Consider the following 20,229-nt stretch of genomic DNA (forward strand, 5'->3'; position numbering starts at 1 on the left):
ATTTATGAAAAAATATTTTTATATATATGGATACAGAATTATTTTATAACAGTGTGTGTGTTTAAAGGTGTCCAGGGGGAAGCTGAGGAGGACACAAGAGTTAATATTGAGAAACAATATAGAGTGATTCCAGAAATAAGTATTGCATCTGAGGTACATAAATACCTCTTTATCAACTACTGTGCACGTAGTGTTTTATGTTTGTCAATGAAGTCGTTTTGTTGTCTTTTTTTTTCCTTCCCAGCAGAAGCACAAAGTTATCCAGATCATATTTAGTTCACATTCACTAAAACAATCAGTAAACCACAAAAATTGGGCTAATGAACCAGCTGATGAACAAATTATTTTTTTAAAAAAAAGTAACTTTTTTCACATACAATATTTTACTTCTAGTCATGTGCAGCATTGCCTTTCTTAATTTTTAATCTTATTTGTCTTTTCAATGTAATTATTTTTATCTGTTCTATGGTATATATATTCATATAATATAAACATTCTATACAAAGTACAGCTGTGTAGTTTTCTTGTCCTGCTCACTGAGGCAAACTGGTAATTACAACATATGTATGTATACTAAATTTTATACAACATTCATTTATTCTTCAGTGAGTGGCAGTGCATTAGATGAGTCACTAATGTCCAATGAAGTTGCTTATTGGCCAATACCATGCTCACCCATGAATATAATAGAAAACAGCCTTTAAATAGGTGGACGCTATCAAGGGGTTTAAAACTAAATGAAGACAAGTATCGACAAATCTACTTACGGGATTAAAATCTACCCAATACAATTTATTTACCTATTAAATCACTAATTAACGTTAGCTATTATTAAGCATGTTTAACTAGTTTAGTTTAATTGATATTTAAGAATACTTTATAAAGTGTCACACTTTGTTTTTGCATGTATGCGCTTCATATGTAAATCAGTTAGAAGGTAGGCGGCATTTCCCCTGGAAACATAGTCTGGCTGTAGGAAACAGAAAATACTGAAAGTGATTGGAGCCCGTTTGACAGTATTTGAAAATACTGCAGCAAATCATTGCAAGAACCTCGTACCTGTTTCTGCAGTTTCAAAACAACATTAAGATGTAAATAGTTCTTCCGTCTCATGTTCACGATCATTTCTGCAACAGGAAAACAGAAGTGCATATCTGTGTGGGTCATACATTTGAAGTGGCGAGTTACTGTATATATTTTAGTATGAACTTAATTTTCCAGAGCTCCACCCTCGCCTTTCTCGGTTTAGAGGGATTTTTCTCCTTTTTTTTCCTACTTATGTGCAGCTGCCATGTAGCAGAGGGAGGAACAGTTGGCTGAGGGAAGAGCCAGCCCGGGGAGTCAGTCACATTCCTGGCTGGGATTCAATGACTGAACCAGACACAAACAAACAGAGAGAGAGAGAGAGAGAGAGAGAGAGAGAGAGAGAGCGAGAGAGAGAGAGAGAGACTCACACTGAGTGAGTGGGGAGACAGACTGAGTACGCCAGACTGAGCAGACGAAGCTTATTTCGGGCGCACATTAGGAGTGCGTAAAACCGCAGGAGCACTGAAACATAGCACCCAGTGATTGTACGTTGGATAATACGAGTTTTAAGTATCCGAGTTAACGGACTTTATTTGCGTCCGCGTACAGGAACTGCCCTATAATTTAAGCAGCTTTCACTTTTCTGAATGGACGCGATAGGAAGCTTTTCTGGTGACATGGAAATGCGCGTTATTGAGCTTATTGCCGGATGCTGAAGACGCCCGATCCCATAAGTCACTTTCTGCTTTCATTTTTAGTTCTGAACCCTCGTTTCCAACCGACGACAACATGGAGGGCGCGAGCTTTCAGCCTCATCCCGGACTTCAGCAAACTCTGAAGCAGTTTCATTTGAGTTCCATGCGCTCTCTCGGCGGACCGGCGGCGTTCTCTGCTCGGTGGCACCAGGACTCGCTCTTCTGTAAAGATGGAAAATCTGCAGAGATTATCCTCTCCCTGCCGGCTCAGACACCTCCAGTGATGTCCGGTCCACTTTTCATCCCATCCGACCGCTCCACGGAGAGGTGCGAGACAGTGCTGGAGCGAGAGCCCATCTCTTGCTTCGTGGTCGGAGGGGAGAAACGACTGTGTCTGCCGCAGATCCTCAACAGCGTCCTGAGGGAATTCTCCCTCCAGCAGATAAACTTGGTTTGCGATGATCTGCATATCTACTGCTCCAGGTGTACGGCGGACCAGCTGGAGATCCTCAAAGTGGTGGGCATCCTGCCTTTCTCGGCACCGTCCTGCGGGCTGATCACTCAAACGGATGCTGAACGCCTCTGCAACGCTCTCATCTACGGCGGTACGTACCCTCCTCACCGCAACAAGGACTTGGGCTCCCTGGAGTTGGAGCGAACCGAGAAAAGCTTCAAAGTGTATCACGAATGTTTCGGCCGGTGTAAAGGCCTGTTTGTCCCGGAACTGTACACCGGTCCGTCAGCCGCCTGCATCCAGTGTATGGACTGCAGACTCATGTTCCCGCCTCACAAGTTTGTTGTCCACAGTCACAAGAGACTGGAGAACCGGACTGTTCACTGGGGTTTCGACTCTGCCAACTGGCGAGCATATGTGCTCTTAGACCAGGACTACACCGACAAGGAGGAGAAAAGTCATCTGGAGCAGCTGCTTAAAGAGTTAAAAGGAAAATATGATCTGATGGGGAAACTATCCAGTAAATCCTGCAGAGTAAGTCTGTTCTGTTTCACATTCTTATCATTTATTCTGTTTTTATTTGTTTGTGTATACCCGTGGATATTTTAACAGCCTCAGACTTCCTGCAACATCTGCACCGATTTATATTAGTTTTGACCTCCTTCTCATTAGGCACGCCACTGTCTTCTTTCATTGATTGATTGTTTGTCACCCAAGTGTTGCAAGGCACATCTTCCTGTACCTGTCTGGTCTACATCTGCACCACAGAATGCCTCATATAGCCTCACTCACACTCATATATGTCAGAAAGAGGTCAAGAGAAGCCATCCGCTTGAGCCCCTGAGCATCCATCCCTTCACCCCACCCCCTCAGAGTGACCCAAGGGCATCTGCATTATGATGAATGAACCCTCAATGATATATTTTATGAGTGTGAGAGCTGGAGAGGGGGGCGGGGGAGGCTAGTACCACAAGGTGGGGAAGGGGGTATGGGTTTAATAAGGTTTGGAATAAGTAATTGTGCATGTGTGTGAGAAAGAGGGGTTGTGGGGGTTGCGTGGGTCAGAGATGTTTAGAGCCAGGAGATGAGGTGGCTGTTTCTCCATCACAGAGCAGCTGTTATGTGGGACTCTGATAATGAGTGGACTTCTCTGTATGCATCACCATGGCACTGAGCAGGAGCCAGTAGATATTCATTACTCTCTTAAAAAAATAAATAAAAAGCCTGTCTAAAATAATGCAAATTAGTACTAAAAAGTATTTGTGTTTCAAGGATCCTGAACTCTTTCTCTACTGCTGTACATGTTGTTTTTCCATTAGCTGGATACTCCTGACTCTTGACAAGTCTCTGTGTTTTTTTTTAACTCTTGCACCTGTAGTTGATGTCTTCCTAACTGCAGTCAGCAGGTCTTGATGTATCACCTGCAAGTTATATATTTCCTCAGAATGTTGAGTCCTGCACTGACAGTCTTTCAGTGTGTGTGTGATAAACTGCAGACTGGGTCTGAGCATGACAGAGGCAGCATGGCGGAGGGGGCAGTGCATATTAGCTGTGGTTCACTGTCAGTTGTGTCCCAGTTAGCAGACAGGCTTGGTCCTCAGGGAGCTGCACACCAGCACTCTCCCATACATCAGCCTGACAGGGCAAGCTGCTGAAAGGCCGGACCGGGGCTCATAGGCCGCGTTTGGCTCGGCTTACCCATGAAATGAAGACACAATGTTATCAGTCTGCCACAGCCTCTCTCTGATGTCAGAGTGTTTTATTAATAAGAGACAGGTTACCTTGTCTGCTTGTATCATCTGTCCAGACTCCCTCCCCATGTACTGTACGAGGAGGCTGGTGCACATATATCGCTGCCAGAAGGAGCTGCTTAGAGAATTATTGTTGGAGTGGTTTTTACTGTGGAATAGTTTGGAAACAAAGTTTTTTGTTATTTAAATTTAAAGACATGTATGTAGAAACACTGCAGCTAAATCACAAACCAAATCCAGCATCTGGTAATTTAGCTGTTTGCCTAATGTGCAAATGAGGGCAGATTGCAGAGAGGACGCCGCAGACTCTTCCATTCAGAAGATGCAAGGTGTGTGAGCCAGGCCTCGACATGTATTGTTAAAGGGCTGTAACCTCTGACCTTTCTCCAAAGACAATGACCCGACCAACCCCCCATTCTTTTCACACCATCCAATCACATTGCCTTGTGTCCAGTCCACTGGCCAGATGGCTTCCTGGTAAAGGATGGAGAAATATACACAACAAACACTGGTCTCAAGAGCAGCTTGATTCCTATTAAACACCTCAGTGTTAGTGCTGTTTGTTTGAGATCTGATATGATTTTTACTCGGCTGTAAATTTTATGGAAATCTGAAGCTCAAAAGACTTGCTCCATTGTTGCTGACCCTTGCATGTAGTAATTCAAATATTAACTTTTCTGATTAGCATGGAAATCTCCAAGAAAGAGGATTGGAGCTGGGAAAAAGAAAAAAAAAAAAAAAAACTTTTTTAGGCCAAAGTCAAATACCTCTGAGCATTAACTGTAAAAACAAAATCCCCAAGAAGTGAGGGCATACTATCAATCATCTGACTGAGTGGAGAGTTAAAGGAGACTCAGGAGAACTGTGCGGACCTTCTGTAATGGAATGGATATTAAAACCATCCATGTGAGGCCAATTTATGCCATTTTCCATCCCATTGTTCTCCTGACTCGACGCAATTAGCCTCAAACCTGGAGTAAACCAAAGTGTGTGTCGAAAGCTAAAGAGTGCTGTGATCTGGTTTTATAAAAAGCGAATGAATAAATGTAAATTTTCTCTACCTCCTCCATTATCAACTAACGGTGTGTTCATCTGCTCCTGTGTGTGGGTGCTCTTATATATCGAGTATACACATGTGTTTGCATGTAAACAGGCGAGTGTTATGACTGGATCAGCTGTATGAGCCAGATTAGAATGAGATCAGCACTGCCTCATTTCCATTCCCATCTGTCTGCTGACCTCTTCTAAGTCCAGAAAGCTGACATAGCACATCTCTGGTTCTTGATGGATCTGTCTGACCCAGCCAGGCAAGATCCAACCCATCCCCCCCGACCCCGACAACAAAATAAAGATGATCAGTCACATTTAATTCAGATATAGTGTGATCCTCAATGTCATCACTGGGGCCTTACATTTTTTTGGGTGGTTAGGGTTTGCTTTTAGGCTGTTGTATTTAACTCGCCTTTTCCTACTTGTCCTTGGAAACTTCATTCCTTTTGAAAGCATTCGGCTGAGTCCCAACACCCTCCCTTTCTCCCATCTGACCAGCCCCCTCAGCCAGCCTGTGACTGCTGGCCAGAGTGTTGTGGCCAAAGCAGGGGCGGCTTGTCAAGGCGACGGGGTGTCAGGAGCTCCCAGGGGTTGTGGCCTTCATTCTGGCAGCGATGACCCCATGTTAAAAGGGTGTCAGCTGGGGTTCTCTCATGGGTAATGTGTGCTAAAGACCTGCCGCCTCTTTTGTTTGAGGGCCATGCTTTCAGAGGCTGTGAAGTGCAGCAGCATCTCTTTGTTAGTGCCTTGTTTCTTTGGGTGCTCTGTGGATAGGTCTGTAACCTCCAGCCTCTCTCAGGGTGGGAAATCCATGCTTGTGAGACTGCTGTGTCACCAGTTTCCTGGTTATATTCTCAAAGACAGATTGGAGCCTGTGGTGGTGTCTGCATGTCTGGTAGAGATGGAGCTGGGAAATAATTCAATATTATCATTAATGGACTTTCAGCAGAATCATATTGCTGTTATTTGATAACATTATATCCTCGTCAATATCAGTTTTACAAATAAATAGTTATTGAAAAGGTTTTTTTTTTTTTTTTTTAATTTGTTTTTACATTTTTTACATTTTTGGTTTGATTTAGTTGTTTTTCCTGGTTGATTGATTTGAGTTTTCAATTCATGCATACAAGTCATATCTAACTATCAGTACATCTTCCACAATATAGCTCGAATTTATTTACACATTTACAACACAATATCTTTGACTAAAATAAACATATTAGGATTAAAGAAGTATTCAGATTCTTTACGGATAAAAAAAAGAGTAATATGCCACAAACAACATGTATATTACAAGAAAAAGTGCTGGATTAAGTGCTGTTTTTTTAGTCATTAAGTACTTAAAATATCAACAAGTGAAAATCAACCAACATCACAAAACATTAAAAGAAGAATGCAGGGCTCAAGTGTGTTTAACTATATCTAAATAACAAAATATAAATAATGTGCATACAGCAATGTTTGTGAAATAGTTCATCTAAAATAAAGATGAATGCATTAAGTGTCATTCAGTGTAAAAACAGGAACAATGGAGTTAAATCTAAGTTTTACAGCTTCAGTGATAGACTATACCCAATATTTCAAACTGCGCAGGTCATGCTCAACATGTTAGGTGGATGACCAGATCACAATACCACATCCTCAACATAAAAGTGGAAATTTGCATGGAGAAAATGGTGGTTAATGGGATTTTTCCCAGCACTGATCCCTGAAAAACACAGAGGGATCGCAAATTAAATGTTTTCACTCATGTAGAGATGCCTGACAGACTATTTTCAAACATATTTTCATATAATTTTACTATTTATTTTGTAGTTATTCTTCAATGGTGTATGATAATGTCCAGCTGGTTATATGGGTTTTATGTAAAATCTATTTGAATATGAACTCTGTGGTCACGATGATAGTATTTTTAAAATACTCAAAATTCAACAAAGTTCTAGAGTACAGTAAAATAGCAATTCTTTTCTTACTCCACTGCTGGCTATTCTAATCAGTTAGTGAGGTTATTAAATTATAAGAAAGGCCTAAACAACTAAACAAAACGCATCAAATATGAAACAAACCTTTTTTTGCCTGATTTAATTCTGATCATTTCATTTGGATTTTGTTTTGCATCTCGAAACCTCAGTGACACAGCACAGTACTCGTGTGAAAGACTTTTGGTATCTCGAGGAGCGAGGGAGGACGATGATTAGTGTTGATCAGTGCTGATGAGACGAGGGAGGAGATGAGTTCTGGCTGTGACTGCAGTCAACAAACCAGTCATTCAGTCAGTCGGTTGGGCTGTTTGTGGCGGAACAGATGCCTGTATTGAGTTAGTGTTATTCTACAATCATTATCAATTCCTCCTCGATCACCTCCCGATTTCCAGCTCTGCGATTAAGAGTCAGGCCCATCTGGTGCATAGACAGGAAATCCTGGAGTCTGCATCTGCTGCTTACTGAGCTACTAAGCTGCTGCAGTCAGGGGGCTTTAAACTCTGATAATCCCACATAACTCATGGAATGTAGAGCCCACAGTGCACATCAAAACTGTCATCTTCCCAGGACAGCTTTTTCAGTAACTCAGACTCAGACTCTTTCCTCCCTTCCTCAAGCCTACTTAAAACATTCTCACAATTTATATCCACTCCCTCTAGAATTTTGTAATTAGAGCAAGAATTAGATATACCACAGAGACTACACTATACAGAGAAACCAACAACGCAATAGCTCATACCAGTTCAGAGTGCTTGTCTGCTGAGACTTAGAGGCCAAAAGACATGCAAACAAGACTGCAATATTTATCCCTTTAAATTTTCCCTCTTTAATGACCTGCAGCTCTGTAGAACTGTTAGACCACATTGGAGATGTGCTAATGGAGCTCCAGCCAGAGCAGAAGTAGGCCCTGCTGGTGCCATATGACAAATCGGCATGCTGCTCTCGCCTACAATCCGCCCACCAAACACCTTCAAAGCTATCAGGAGGATTAGCTCACGCAGCTAAACCAAACAGACTGCTCAGTGTTCAGACAGCATTTGGGCCAAATCTTGTTCGTGCCTCCTGTTTTGATGGCTAGCAGATCACCATCGAGGGGCTGCTATCGGTTCACTTGTAACTGGTGCGGTGCCAAGTTGCTGCACAGTGCTGTCGCTGCGAAGATAGGAAAAGGAATGTTTTAGGGATTTACACAACTCCATTGCTCTTTGGGATCTGCATAATTTATTTTAGGATTAGGATGGTTTAGATTAACTTTGAATTCTTGGCTGAGTTCAGGAGACGGTGAAGTGGAGGAGATGCAGAGGGGTGTGAGCATACTTTTATCTTTGTCTATGGTAACATGGGAGCTCAGAGTTCAGTTCCAGATTTTTTTTTTTTTTTTCATATATCTTTCTGCATGTGGGCAGGTCTGGACCACAACATTTTGAGGCCTCTCTCAGACTCCACACACTCTCAGAAAGGACTCGTCCTCAGTCTGAGTCGGCTCTGTAGGCTTGTGATTGGAGGGCGCCTGTGGTTGCTAAGCAGAGCTGCTCTTCCTGTGCTAAATAAGAACTTCATGCTCTCTGGCTGGTGGGCTCAAAGAAGCGAGCCAGAACACACACACACACACACACACACACATATGCGTACACACAGGCCTCACAGTGCACAGACCTCTTACAGTTCAGAGACCTCACCCTCCTCCATACACTGCCCATCCTCTCTCATTGTGACCTCTGCGCTGTGACTCCACAACTCTCCTCTTCCTGCTGCTGCCTCCTCTACTCTGCATCGCTTCACAGGTCAGCACTGCGTAAATCTTCCCTCTTCATCAGTGAGACCTTCTTGACTGACACATCCTCTGCCTCGTCGTTGCCACTCACCTCCTCAGTTTGACACCCCCTCGACCCTGTAGGACACACACACACACACACAGGCACAGACATAGGCTCTCCTCCTTTTCTGCTGAGATCTCCTACTGCACTCCCCCTCACACTGCATTATACTTAGATCTCCACCTCCACTGTAGTGAGCACATGCTGTATGAGTCTGTATTCAGACTGGCCTACATACAATGCACCACACATGTAGCGCTGTGCCGTTGAGGAGTGTGAGAGCTACTCGTCTGGCTTTGTAAGGACTGAAAACTCACCATCTCTAGATAGATAGATAGATAGATAGATAGATAGATAGATAGATAGACAGACAGATAGATAGATAGATAGATAGATAGATAGATAGATAGATAGATAGATAGATAGATAGATAGATAGATAGATAGATAGATAGATAGATAGATAGATAGATAGATAGATAGATAGATAGAGGCGGAGGTAGAGCTACTTTGTCAGGATGACCTCATAACCATCCTCCAGGCTCATTTCAAGTGCTTGCTAAATGCACCAATGAGTGGGATCCACAATTTTGGCTCTCCTGTTTTGCTGTATGCTATTACAGATGGCTGTCCTCTTATGAATCTCATGTGCCACCTGAACATTGCATCTCCAAATCTGCTCTAAATGTTTCGAACCCACTAACTCCCAACATGTTATATTTATTTCTTCTTTTCTGTGTGTGTGTATATATTTATATATAGAGAGAGAGTTTTTTTGTTGTTTTTTTTTTGTTTTTGTTTTTTGTTTTTTTTGCAGAGGTCAGAGCCTATAGAGAACAATTATTCTGTCATTTAAAGCTGCAAGCTACTGTGTGCTCTCCAGACCAGCTAAACATGCTTTCTTGCAGAGTTGGAGCAATGCAGCATTGTCAGCAGGCACCCGTATCAAATGAATTCAGCACAGCTGTCCTGGCGGACTCTACTGGAGCGAGAGGGAAGCGTTATTTATTCAGTATTAGAGTCACTCCAGGATCTGTCACTCTTTGTCACGGCATCATCTGGTCAGGTGGACGTACTCCCTCTGTGACCTTGCATTAACAAGCAGAATGCACTGTATCTCTGCAAAGCATCCTGCTAAAGAGTTGGCCACCTGCCCCACCCAGCTCACACTTTCTACCCTTTCTTTCAGTATCAATACAACAGGGTTTATATTTGAAAAGACAGGCGTGATGGGCCTCAGTTGCTCACAAACTAAGGAACCCTCCTTAACCTCCCACCCTTTTTGTTTTTTTTGCAGGTGTCTACTAGTTGTACAATTGCCCACACTGTCATTTCTGTGCCGGCTGCCTCCCTTGCGCTTGTGGCGTTGACAAGCTTCTGGCTCTATTTCCAGCCAGTCGATAAGCGCAGACACACACAGCCATGGTCTGAAATAGAGCAGGCCCACCCTTTATCCTATAATGACGGAACTATTATAAGCCTTGTGTCTTAAGCAGTGTTTGGTGGATGTTAGGAAAAGAACTAGCATACACAAGCTTAAAAACATCAAGATCAAGCTGCTTTTCAGATTGTCATCAAAACTAATCACCTTTGGAGCTGATAGATATAATCTGCTGTCAAGTCATCTGTTCCCCTTTGAGTCCAGCAGGATCATTTTAATTCAAACCTACAGCCATAAAAAAAAGGGAAAAAGAATATTTTGAAGATAATCAAATTGTGTATGACCTTGTATCAGTCAGTTGTGATAAATCAAATGCAGAGAAGGTAGTCTGGTTGGGGTGTCCCATATGGAATGTATGAATTATTCCAGGGGTAATACCAATGCATTGTTGGTACGCTCATCTTAACAAAGACTCCCATCTCTGTATGTCCATATTTAATTCACCCTTTTCAACTGCTCCACTGTACAAACTGCTGATATAATGAGTCTCTCCAAAGAGATTATTCGCCCTATCATCAGCACAGCTCCCTAATTTCTCTGCCTTTTTGTTGTGGTGCAGGCTGTGCTAAATGGGATAAAGGGGCTTGGCTGGACACAGTGGGAGGAAGTAGCTTTTGTGTTGCTAGCAGGTGCAGTGGAATGACAGTGGGGTCTTTTGGGATGCATACATGATTGCGTGACTGAGTGTGTAAGTGTGGGTGTGCAGTTTGGTGTCAGTCTCAGCCAGGAGGATATGTGCTCTCTGGGTGCCGCTGAGATACACCAGGAACCTCTAGAGCTCGACTTGAACCCTCAATCACGGGGCTCCTCTAGGGTTTGCAGTAAATTCTTCAGGCGAATGGTTTTCTCTCCCCTCCTCCTCCCTTTTCTCTGCCTTTTCTGCACACATCTGGTGAACAGCACTAGCGCCCCTGTCATCTTTTACTGCGTTGAGGTCATTTCCACCCTATCAGTAAAGTGGAAACACATGATGTGCAGAGTTCGGTCTTAATGGGGTGGGGCGTCCACTCACACAGCTTTATAGTCAAGAACTGCCAAAACAGCCACCGAGGAACACCTCCAAAGTCAGAATTAAAGAGATTTGGGGTTAATAATGTTATTTGTCTGTTGAATTTAATTGTTAGAATTAGCTCGTAGCTAATAGCTAATAAAAAATCTAGTATGGCTAGCCTTTTTAAAGCATGTAGAATTTATTTATGTTTTGAATGAGGTTTGGTTTAGATCTACTATAATATGAGATTTAGCCAGCAAGAGCAAAACTAAACAAGTAATTTCTGAAATTTTAAACATCTTGAAACTGTTAAAAAAAAAAAAACAATTATATTTACATGAACAGTTTCATCAAGGTAGAGTTGATGTGGTCATTTAATTGGACCACAATTCGTGTGTTAGTGTACATGCACAGGAGGGGTTTCCAGTTATTCCCTGAAGTGTGTCTGACACCAAGATGCTGTGAACTGTGCCTTAAAAAAAAAAAAAAAAAAACTTCTCTGTGGGAGCTCATCATTCATAGCTGAACTCACAGATGTTGTTTTTAAGTTTTTTGAAAGGTCGTTTTCTCAGATGATGCCGTGGTTATAAAATCATGATTCAATTAGAGCAGATCAACAGTCTGGAAATGCTTTAAGTGACTGGCAGTTGGCACACAGTCTTAATGGAAATGTAACTGCAGTGTTACCCATCTGGCAAAATCAACAGAAAATATGTGAATAAGAGTTTTATTAATATAAACTTTGCACTTTGTTTTTGCACAAAGAATCAACTTTGCAGCATTTGCAGAGAACCTAGGCCCAATCAAGCATTCAGTAGACTGTACATGCAGGATCAGTTATCTGGGTGTTTGTCCAGTTTTCAGAGCTCTGATCTTGTCTAGTTTGGGTCAGAATAATATGTTCATTTTGGTGTGACCAACACAAAAATATGTTGTTTTTTCCCCCTATTGTCATGCATATATAAAGAGGATCCATTTCAGGTAAATACGAACTCCAGAAGAATCCTTTAAGAGTTTCCCTTCCTCTGTTGCAAGTTGGATTTTTGCCTTAAGATTCTTCACTTACGTCTTTATTCTTTCTTAAGAGTCTGGTACTGAATTTGTCTTATGCTCTGGAAAAAGTTGCACCCTCAAGTTTAGTTGGGATCCTGCAGATTTCCTCATTTCTGTGCTCTGCTGCACCAAAATATTTCACAGCACAGCTCACAGTGCTTGTCATCCTCAAAGATGAGCTTGTGTCGTTTGTGAAAACTCAGCTCTCCCTCTGACACATTTTTGTTGGTGTCTTGACTGTGCATCATTAGTATCAGATTCATCTTGTCACACTTTTTTTTCTTTTTACATTGCACAGTCATGCATTTCTTACAAGCCACCTACCAGTCGTTTCTTTGCCACAATGTTATGGGACCACTGTTCTATTTACAGTTAAACAGTTAAAAACATTTCGCCACACGGAGATAATGTGCTGCTAAGAATCTTAAGTGGACGAAAAAAAAATTTTTAATGGAGTTTTACTGCTGCGCTATGTGGATCTCAATGTGTCTCCAAGCAAATTCCAGTCACGCTGTGGTTTCCATTTTGTGGTAGACAGAGTTACAGTGTAAAAAGGGGTGGGCTTCAGTTGCTGCTGTCTGTGGGTAGACTACAGTCAGACTGGGTGGCTGTGCAGAGCAGCTGCATGGATTTTATCCCTGCTGTCCAACAGAACTCCATCATAGACTGCAGCAGTGCTCGTTATTGAGGGCACACACTCCTGGGCTGCATGCCTCTGTCCTCATTACCTCTGCAGCAGCTTAGTTCTTTGCCTTTGTTCTCTCTCTTGGCTTGAAACTGGAGAATATGGAGAGAAGTGCTGAGGCTGCAGTTAGTTTGGCTGCCCACAGCTTCTGCCGCACAGGAGAAAACATAGCACAGACAACCCCCCTCCCCAGCCCTCTTGTCTACATATTTTCACAGAAGTAACACACAGGGGGATGCTCTAGTTTGTTCATCATCCTGCTTTGCCTAGTGCTTCTTGCACTCGTTTTGTCTCCTCTTTGGATAAAATATTCACTCTCAGGTGTATTTGTGTGTGACCAGATGCCCTCATGGTCACTCCACTGTGTGAAAGGTCCCACAGACTTGCTCTTCAGAGGCGTTAAACAGCAGCCGTGCTGAGTGGCTGGAAGGACAGTAAACTTTTATCACACTAATAACCCGCAGACACAGCCAACCTAATGACTTAGGCAGTCATGCCAGGGGTTGCTCAGAGGTCAGGTTGAATTGCAGGACATAAATAGTAGATTCCAACTGGTAGAACAAATAAAGTAAGAAGAAAGAAGGGCCATCTGAGGTGAGCAGAGAGAACAGTTGTTATGGGAAAAACAGATAATCACTTTAATTGATTCGTAGTAAAAAGGAAGCTATTGATTTGACTGCTCTTTTATAGCAAGGTGATCTGTGGACTTTTAACCCGCTTTCCCACCCTACTATGCGTACTTTCAAACACTGGATTTAATCGGAGCATGCTGTCTAAGAGCACAACTCCTATACAAGTGACAAGTGAGTGAAAAGATCTGAGTTTGTGCAACACTTGGTGAAAACATCGGTCAGAGGTGGCAGTGGGGTTGTTAATGGAGTTCAAATCCAAACTTTTCCTCAGATTCCTCTCCCTCCGGCTGAGCTGGATGGGTCTTGAGAGTGTTTGTTTTAGGTGAAGTCAGTGCTGGAACAGAATGTTGTGAACCACAGGCCAGACTGTGGTTCTGCGGTTCAGCTTCGACCTGAATGCAGACGGCTGTGTTTGTTTTGCTTCTCTGTTTCTCAGGGAGAATATTAGATGCTGCCAAAGTCCTGCACTCACACCCAAGGCACGCAAATAAAAACCCCTTTACATAGAATTTTGAAGGAAAAAAAATGTACCTGGGTGTAGTTATTACATCTGGACTTCACCAGTATGAGGGCACACATGCATACATATTCGACTCTCATCTTGTAAAAGGGCTCTTTGGGAGATGAGATGGCTTTGAATTGTTTCAGTGGCAGGATGTTTGTGTGTTTTGTTCCAAGCCTTTTCATAAATAGCAGTTTTTATGTTACTGAGGTCAACTGGTTTTACTAGACAAGAGTGGCAAGTCCAGAGGCAACCAGGCCTCCCCACCATCTGGCAGCCATAAAAGGGGGGAGCAGAAGGTTTTTACTGGGGCTTTATGAGATGGTAGGGTGAGACACAGAGGGGAGGAGAGACAGAGTGGATGGTGGACTCTGGTTGCCCCCAAGCTGCAAAGCTTCCTCTGCCGTCTGAATGACAGGTCAGAAGTTCATTGCCTTTTTTTTCATCTTGCATCTGCCTTGAAAGGTGAAGGAGATGACTCCTGGTTCAGAGTTTGAGTGCACAGGAGACAGCATCCCTGTGAAGTACTTATCACTGCTGTGCATAAAGATATAATGTAAGTAAGAGATCTGCTTCGATTTATGAGCTCGCTATATTTTTAAAATGTTTCAGAGGACTGCAGTGCAGTGAACATGTCAGTTAGGTTAAGCAGAAGATCAGATCTGAGCTCTACAGATGGTGCAGAATTATGTGGCTGCGTAAACACTGGTGATTCAGTGACTTGGTGTTGTTTGGGTATGCGTCACCCTCTCAAAGTGCCCTGCTCACCACAGAGTAATGAACAGTAAGTTGTTTTGTTCCAACACAAATCCAGACCCCCTTCTTTTGTCCAAAGACAGCCTTATAGTCAGGTGGCCTTTTTTGTTTGCTCATCTATCTGAAGTAGGAATAACAACATTGTTAAACCATGACAATTCTTGAATTTGAAACCAGTGAGATTCTAATGGAGATTTCAGGGTTGAAGACACTCCTAAGAGTCTCATTAATGTTCCCTGTTGTGATTTCTTTCCCAGTTTTTAAGGGCCTGAAGTGGAGCTGTCTGGTCCTTGTAAAGCTAGAAGCTCAGCCTTATAGGTTTTCCAGAATGGGGTTAACGTTTCAGGAGGCTGTAATGCTTTGCTGACTCTGGCCCTTAGAGACTTTATTTGTTATTATAGTGATGATGTGTTAACTCTTTAGCCCCTTCAAGATATTTAGACGATTCGGGATCTCATTCTATATGTTACTCATGTTAACCTTTAAAAACTACTACAAGCTTTTATGAGGATTTGGAGCAGTCAGTGTTTGCAAATAGTAAGAATGAGAATCCTTGTTTTTATAGCACTATTTGAAACATATAAAATTCCTTAAAACATTAACAAACAAACGTGACATGAAATAAAATAAAGCAAATAGAGATAATAGGAAAGCTCGAGCTACACCCACATTAAAAGTAATTTGCTCATTGCTTTGTAACTGACTGTTGATCTTCAGCAGGCTTTCTAAGCTCTGGTTGCCATGGTATCCATCTCGTATATTTCCCTCCCCAAATATGTTGGCCTCCTATGTCAGTCAACAGCAACCTTCACCCCATTATTTTTTTACTCAGCTGCATCTGCCTCAAAGTTGAGATTAGTTAAACTTTATGTCTGCCTGTGGTGATTTAATCATTATTTAATTTAAGTGATATTTTGATGGTTTCTTATGGCTGCAACATTTTTCCATCTCTTTCTGTGTGTTTCATAGTTTGGCTCACCAGTGAATGGTTTTAAAAAAAATCAATACAAGCACACCAAAGTGTTATTTTTATCTATAACAGATAAAGTTAATATAGTGCTTCACCAGGCAGATAAGTTCAGCAGTGCAAACTTGAAGAATGGTATAAAAACTATTTTGTGTCAGTACCCGTAGAGGTGGCAGAGGTTGTACTTCAGGAACAATCCACGAACGGATCGATTCCTCAGGCTGCACATTCGTCTTTGATCATGTCTTCTGTTTTCTGTTTTCTGCAGATATGCTCTTATGGGTCAAGCTTTGTGGAAACCAATTCAAATTTCCCAAAGGGGGTAATAAAGAGTATCTTTCTAAATTAGTTATATTGACCTCTTTCTCTTGCCAGCATGGGGTTTGGTTTTCAGACCCTCTGCCGCTTCACACAGAACTAAATGAAGAAAAGAAAAGTGCTGACAGCAAGAGAATAAGAGTGTATTTGGCAGGAACACCCTTGTAGGTTTCTGTGTCACTCCACTCTATTAAATTTTTAATCATTTCCTTGCTGTGATATGGTGCTTGCCATGGCTCTGTTTAGGCTCTGTGCAAGATATAAAATACAAGGAAAAAAATGAGGCAGGAATTTTAACTTATTTGCATTAAATTCGGATAATAACCAGTAAAATTTATGAAGTGCTGCTTAGTCCGTTCATTAATTAGGGGGTGGGGGGGGGGTTCTGCAACATTTCACATATATGAAAATTTTCTAATTGTGGGTTAAATGAAAGAAATAAGCTCATGCAATAATCATTCTGATCATTTTTATTGTGGTTTGTGCTGTTCCCAGGTTGTAAAATCTTTCTGTTGTTACAACTTATTATCGGTAATAAATCCTCAGACTAAACACTGATATAATAATAATAGTTGTTTGTTATATTTGTTACCATGCAACCACATTGTAATTTAGTGTAACAATAGAAGCAATTTATATCCGAGGCTCGTCAGTGATATCACTGGCATTCCAAAGTTATTACTAATACATTTACTGAAGGGTCTCCAAAAATTGTTGTGACAACTACTTGAAATGTAATTTTACTGCCAAGAACATTGACGGCACTTGTTAAAGTTTACAGAAAGCATTAAAGACACCTTCAGAGGCAGTTGCAGTCAAAGAATCAAGCTTCAGACTCAGAGAGAGCCTCCATACTTTGGGTCATTTCTTTGCTCATATTTTGCATCATGTTGGTGTCTTGTTTTTTATAAAAAAGGAGTAAAAAATTAAGTCCTGTCCCTCAATTGGGAGACTGGAAATAAGGGACTCTAGATTTAGTGGTTTCATCCACTGCAGTGATTCAGGAGATAAAAATGTGGTCTGTGTCTCTTTAAGAGCGCTGGCCTGTCTGCAGAATGCATCAGTCCTGTGGAGCAGACACAGGCCAGCAGGAGGAAGGGGGGTTGAAGGGAGGAGCGTGGGGCTATGCGGAGGGAGGAACGAGGACAGGAGGGAACAGCCGCAGTCTGGGCTTCCAGCCTCCTGGCTAGACTGCTGAAAGTTATTATTGAGTTCCTGTGTAGGGCCTCCCCTCCCTGTGGCATACTCCTCTGTGTTCACTACAAGGTAGACAGGGAGTACGACAGAGGCAAAGAGAAACGTTGGCAGCCTCTCATGCCCCTTTGCAATGACCTTATATGCAACAAATAAACGATAATTTTGTTTGATTCTGTGCTTTTGTATGGGTGAAGGCTCTGAAAGCCTGGTAAGGCTGAGCAACCACACACGCTAGCAGCCTCACAGCTGCTTGACAGCAGCTGAAACTCTGGCCAAGCTCGCAGTTGTCTTGAGTTACAATTTAGCAGACATGTCTTGTTTTCTTAGGACTGGCCTTAACTAGTCAAGACAAGAAGGCTGATGGTTCACCAATGGGAAAGCCGCGGTGTAAATCCTCCACTGGCGTGCTAAGTGAAGAGAATGATTCAAGGACAGGTGGTGAAAGGACGACTTCTTTGCTTTTAAATAACTTGTGTGTTTACGTTACAAAATGAAAAGTGCATTTTAAAGAAGGTGCTTGTTCAAAGTATTAAAAGCTGTGTGACAGCTTCCTGGGCGTTTTTTTGCATAATTTGCTGCACATTTTATTGTTTTTTGCAGAACTTTTGCACCACAGCTCCTCATATTTTAGAGATTTGCTTTTTGGGAAAAGACTATTGAGATTACATAATTACATATATGCCCTGCACTTGGGTCTGTGCTTGCCTCAACACTAATCCCTGTCCTGCCTTTAGTGGCAACATCAGGGTCACAAATCGCCCACGTCCTTCTAGCTTAGCCCACCATGAAAGAGACAGACTTTTATATAATTCTCTGTCCGGTGCATTTGTTCTGAACCTGCTTTAAGCAGGTTAACAACGCCCAGCTGCTGCCTGCCCAAGTGCACTGAACTTGCTAAGGCTCAGGTCCACAGCAAGCTCAAACCCATGCAGCACCTGAGGCTCGTCATGAGCCTGAGAGGCCCGCACATATCTTCTGTAGCATGTCACATGTGTGCCCTGATTAAACACAGCATGCGGCTCCATTCATAGTCAGTGTGATCATTCCACCTCTGTATTAAAGCAGTCTTGGGCAGCGTTTGCCGGAAAGCCAGGCTAAGAGGAGGGAACCCTGGCTCCAAAATGAGTATTTTGTGGAGTTCTGTTTGTTGAGTCAGAGATTAGTTGGGCTCTGCTGTTATGTGGTTGCTATGGAGAAAAACACAGGTTCTTGTGCAATAAAATCATCCAGGAAAAGACATTTCCAAGAATTTTTCAGAGCGAAGAAACAGACGGCAAATTGCAGAATTCACGAGGTGCTGCGGTCCACCACCCACCCTTTTCAGCCCTCCATTTTAGAGCGCTCATATTCATTTAATGGAAGCTTCGAGGCTCAAGCCCTCTCACCTAATTAATACTGTAAGCAGATATGTTTTCCTATGAATGTTGGAGGGAAACAAAACTGGTGTTTAAACATGGAATGTGTGATGATAGCAGCGGATGTTGTGGGTGTTTTACCCCCTATTTCCCTTACAGACAATTCCTTGAACAAGTGGAAACAAGTGAAATGCTATTTGATCTCTGTCAAGTATCACTGTGTACACATACTCACGCTGTGAAGCCATTGTACATTTTGGCTTGATTTTTGTTTCTTAGTCAGAGAGAGCAGAACATTTCCAGAGGCTGTAAAGTGTTGCTTGAAATGGGTTGACAGTTAATTGGTTGAACACTTATAAAACCCACTGACTTTCTTGTATTCTTTTTTCTTGGAGCTGTAATTCTCTTCAGTTGTGTCAAGGCTTTTTATTTCTTTTCAATAACTTATTTTCTTCACATCATTACCCTTCTATCTGAATGGTCCCATTAGCACATTTCAAACTGCAGATCTCTGTGGTTGATCTTTCTTGCATATGAAAAACTAGTGGAGTGGAGTAGTAAAAGATGTGATCTCAGGATTTGTGCCTATAGGCTAATTTTGAAGTTCAAAGCTAATTGAACAAGAGGAATGTCTTTAACTTTAACAGTGTTTCATTGTTTAAATGGTGATAGAAGCAACACTGGTGTAAAAGATTAGGTTTTCTAACCTGGTGACCAGAAGGGCAACATTTCAACAGAATGACCAGAATGGTATCTATAAATTTCACCAAGATTTATTGCCTTGCTTCAACCAATGGCTGTTTCTCAGGACATGTACTGTGTTGGTGAAATGACATCACATGGGACCCTGAGTGAGTGGTGACCCTAACTTCACCTCGCCCTCACCACAGCTTTTATGGCCTGCTCCTTTAACCCCCTTCTCCCATCCTTCCCCATGTCCTTACACCTTTTAACCTCTGTTATTCATCCCATTTTCATCTTTCCAAATAAACCTGCCACCTGCCCTCTTCTCCACTGGTCGCTCAGGGGGCATGTGGTCGTGTGGCTCGGGTTACGGTGAAGGCACGGCGGTGCAAACTGCAGCTCAGCTGATCAGAGTGCTGCCTTAACATTTTGAGAAAGATCCAGTCCCCCGGTTTGCAGGGCTGCTTGTAATTTGTTTATGACGTTTTGCTGCTCTGCTGACTGCTATCGCTTTGCAAGTTATTCAATTATTTCATGACAAAGATCCAAACTGAATGTTTGAAGATGAAACATATGGATTGTGTCCGGGAACAGGAAGATAACTGCTGTATGAGTTAGTTGTAAAAGAAATCTGTAAGCTGAAGTAGCATTTTGAACAGAACTGATTGGACCTTAGTTAAGAATATTGATGACTAGGATTGTATCTGTGAGGAAGAGATGAAGATGAAGGCAGGGTTTAAACCTTTGGATGAAGAGATTTAAAAAGTTTACAGTACGTCTTGTCTCAAATCCAACTCATCATGTATAGACGGTGTCTCCGTGGTTTTACAGTTTAATATAATGGCACTCTTTAATGTTATATTTCAAAATTTCT

The 20,229-nt window shown here is 42.1% G+C and overlaps 1 protein-coding gene across 1 annotated transcript in view; it reads left to right on the plus strand.

Moving 5' to 3' along the window:
* Window positions 1-1,345: 1,345 nt before the first annotated feature.
* plch2b (phospholipase C, eta 2b) overlaps window positions 1,346-20,229 on the plus strand; it is a 43,508-nt gene continuing 24,624 nt past the window's right edge. The window contains exon 1 of the mRNA XM_041979661.1: window positions 1,346-2,709. Within this exon, the coding sequence (XP_041835595.1) occupies window positions 1,816-2,709 (894 nt within the window). The 5' untranslated portion in view covers window positions 1,346-1,815. The remainder of the gene's footprint in view (window positions 2,710-20,229) is intronic.

This window comes from Melanotaenia boesemani, chromosome 3 (assembly GCF_017639745.1).
Source record: "Melanotaenia boesemani isolate fMelBoe1 chromosome 3, fMelBoe1.pri, whole genome shotgun sequence".
In the NCBI taxonomy this organism is placed as follows: domain Eukaryota; kingdom Metazoa; phylum Chordata; class Actinopteri; order Atheriniformes; family Melanotaeniidae; genus Melanotaenia; species Melanotaenia boesemani.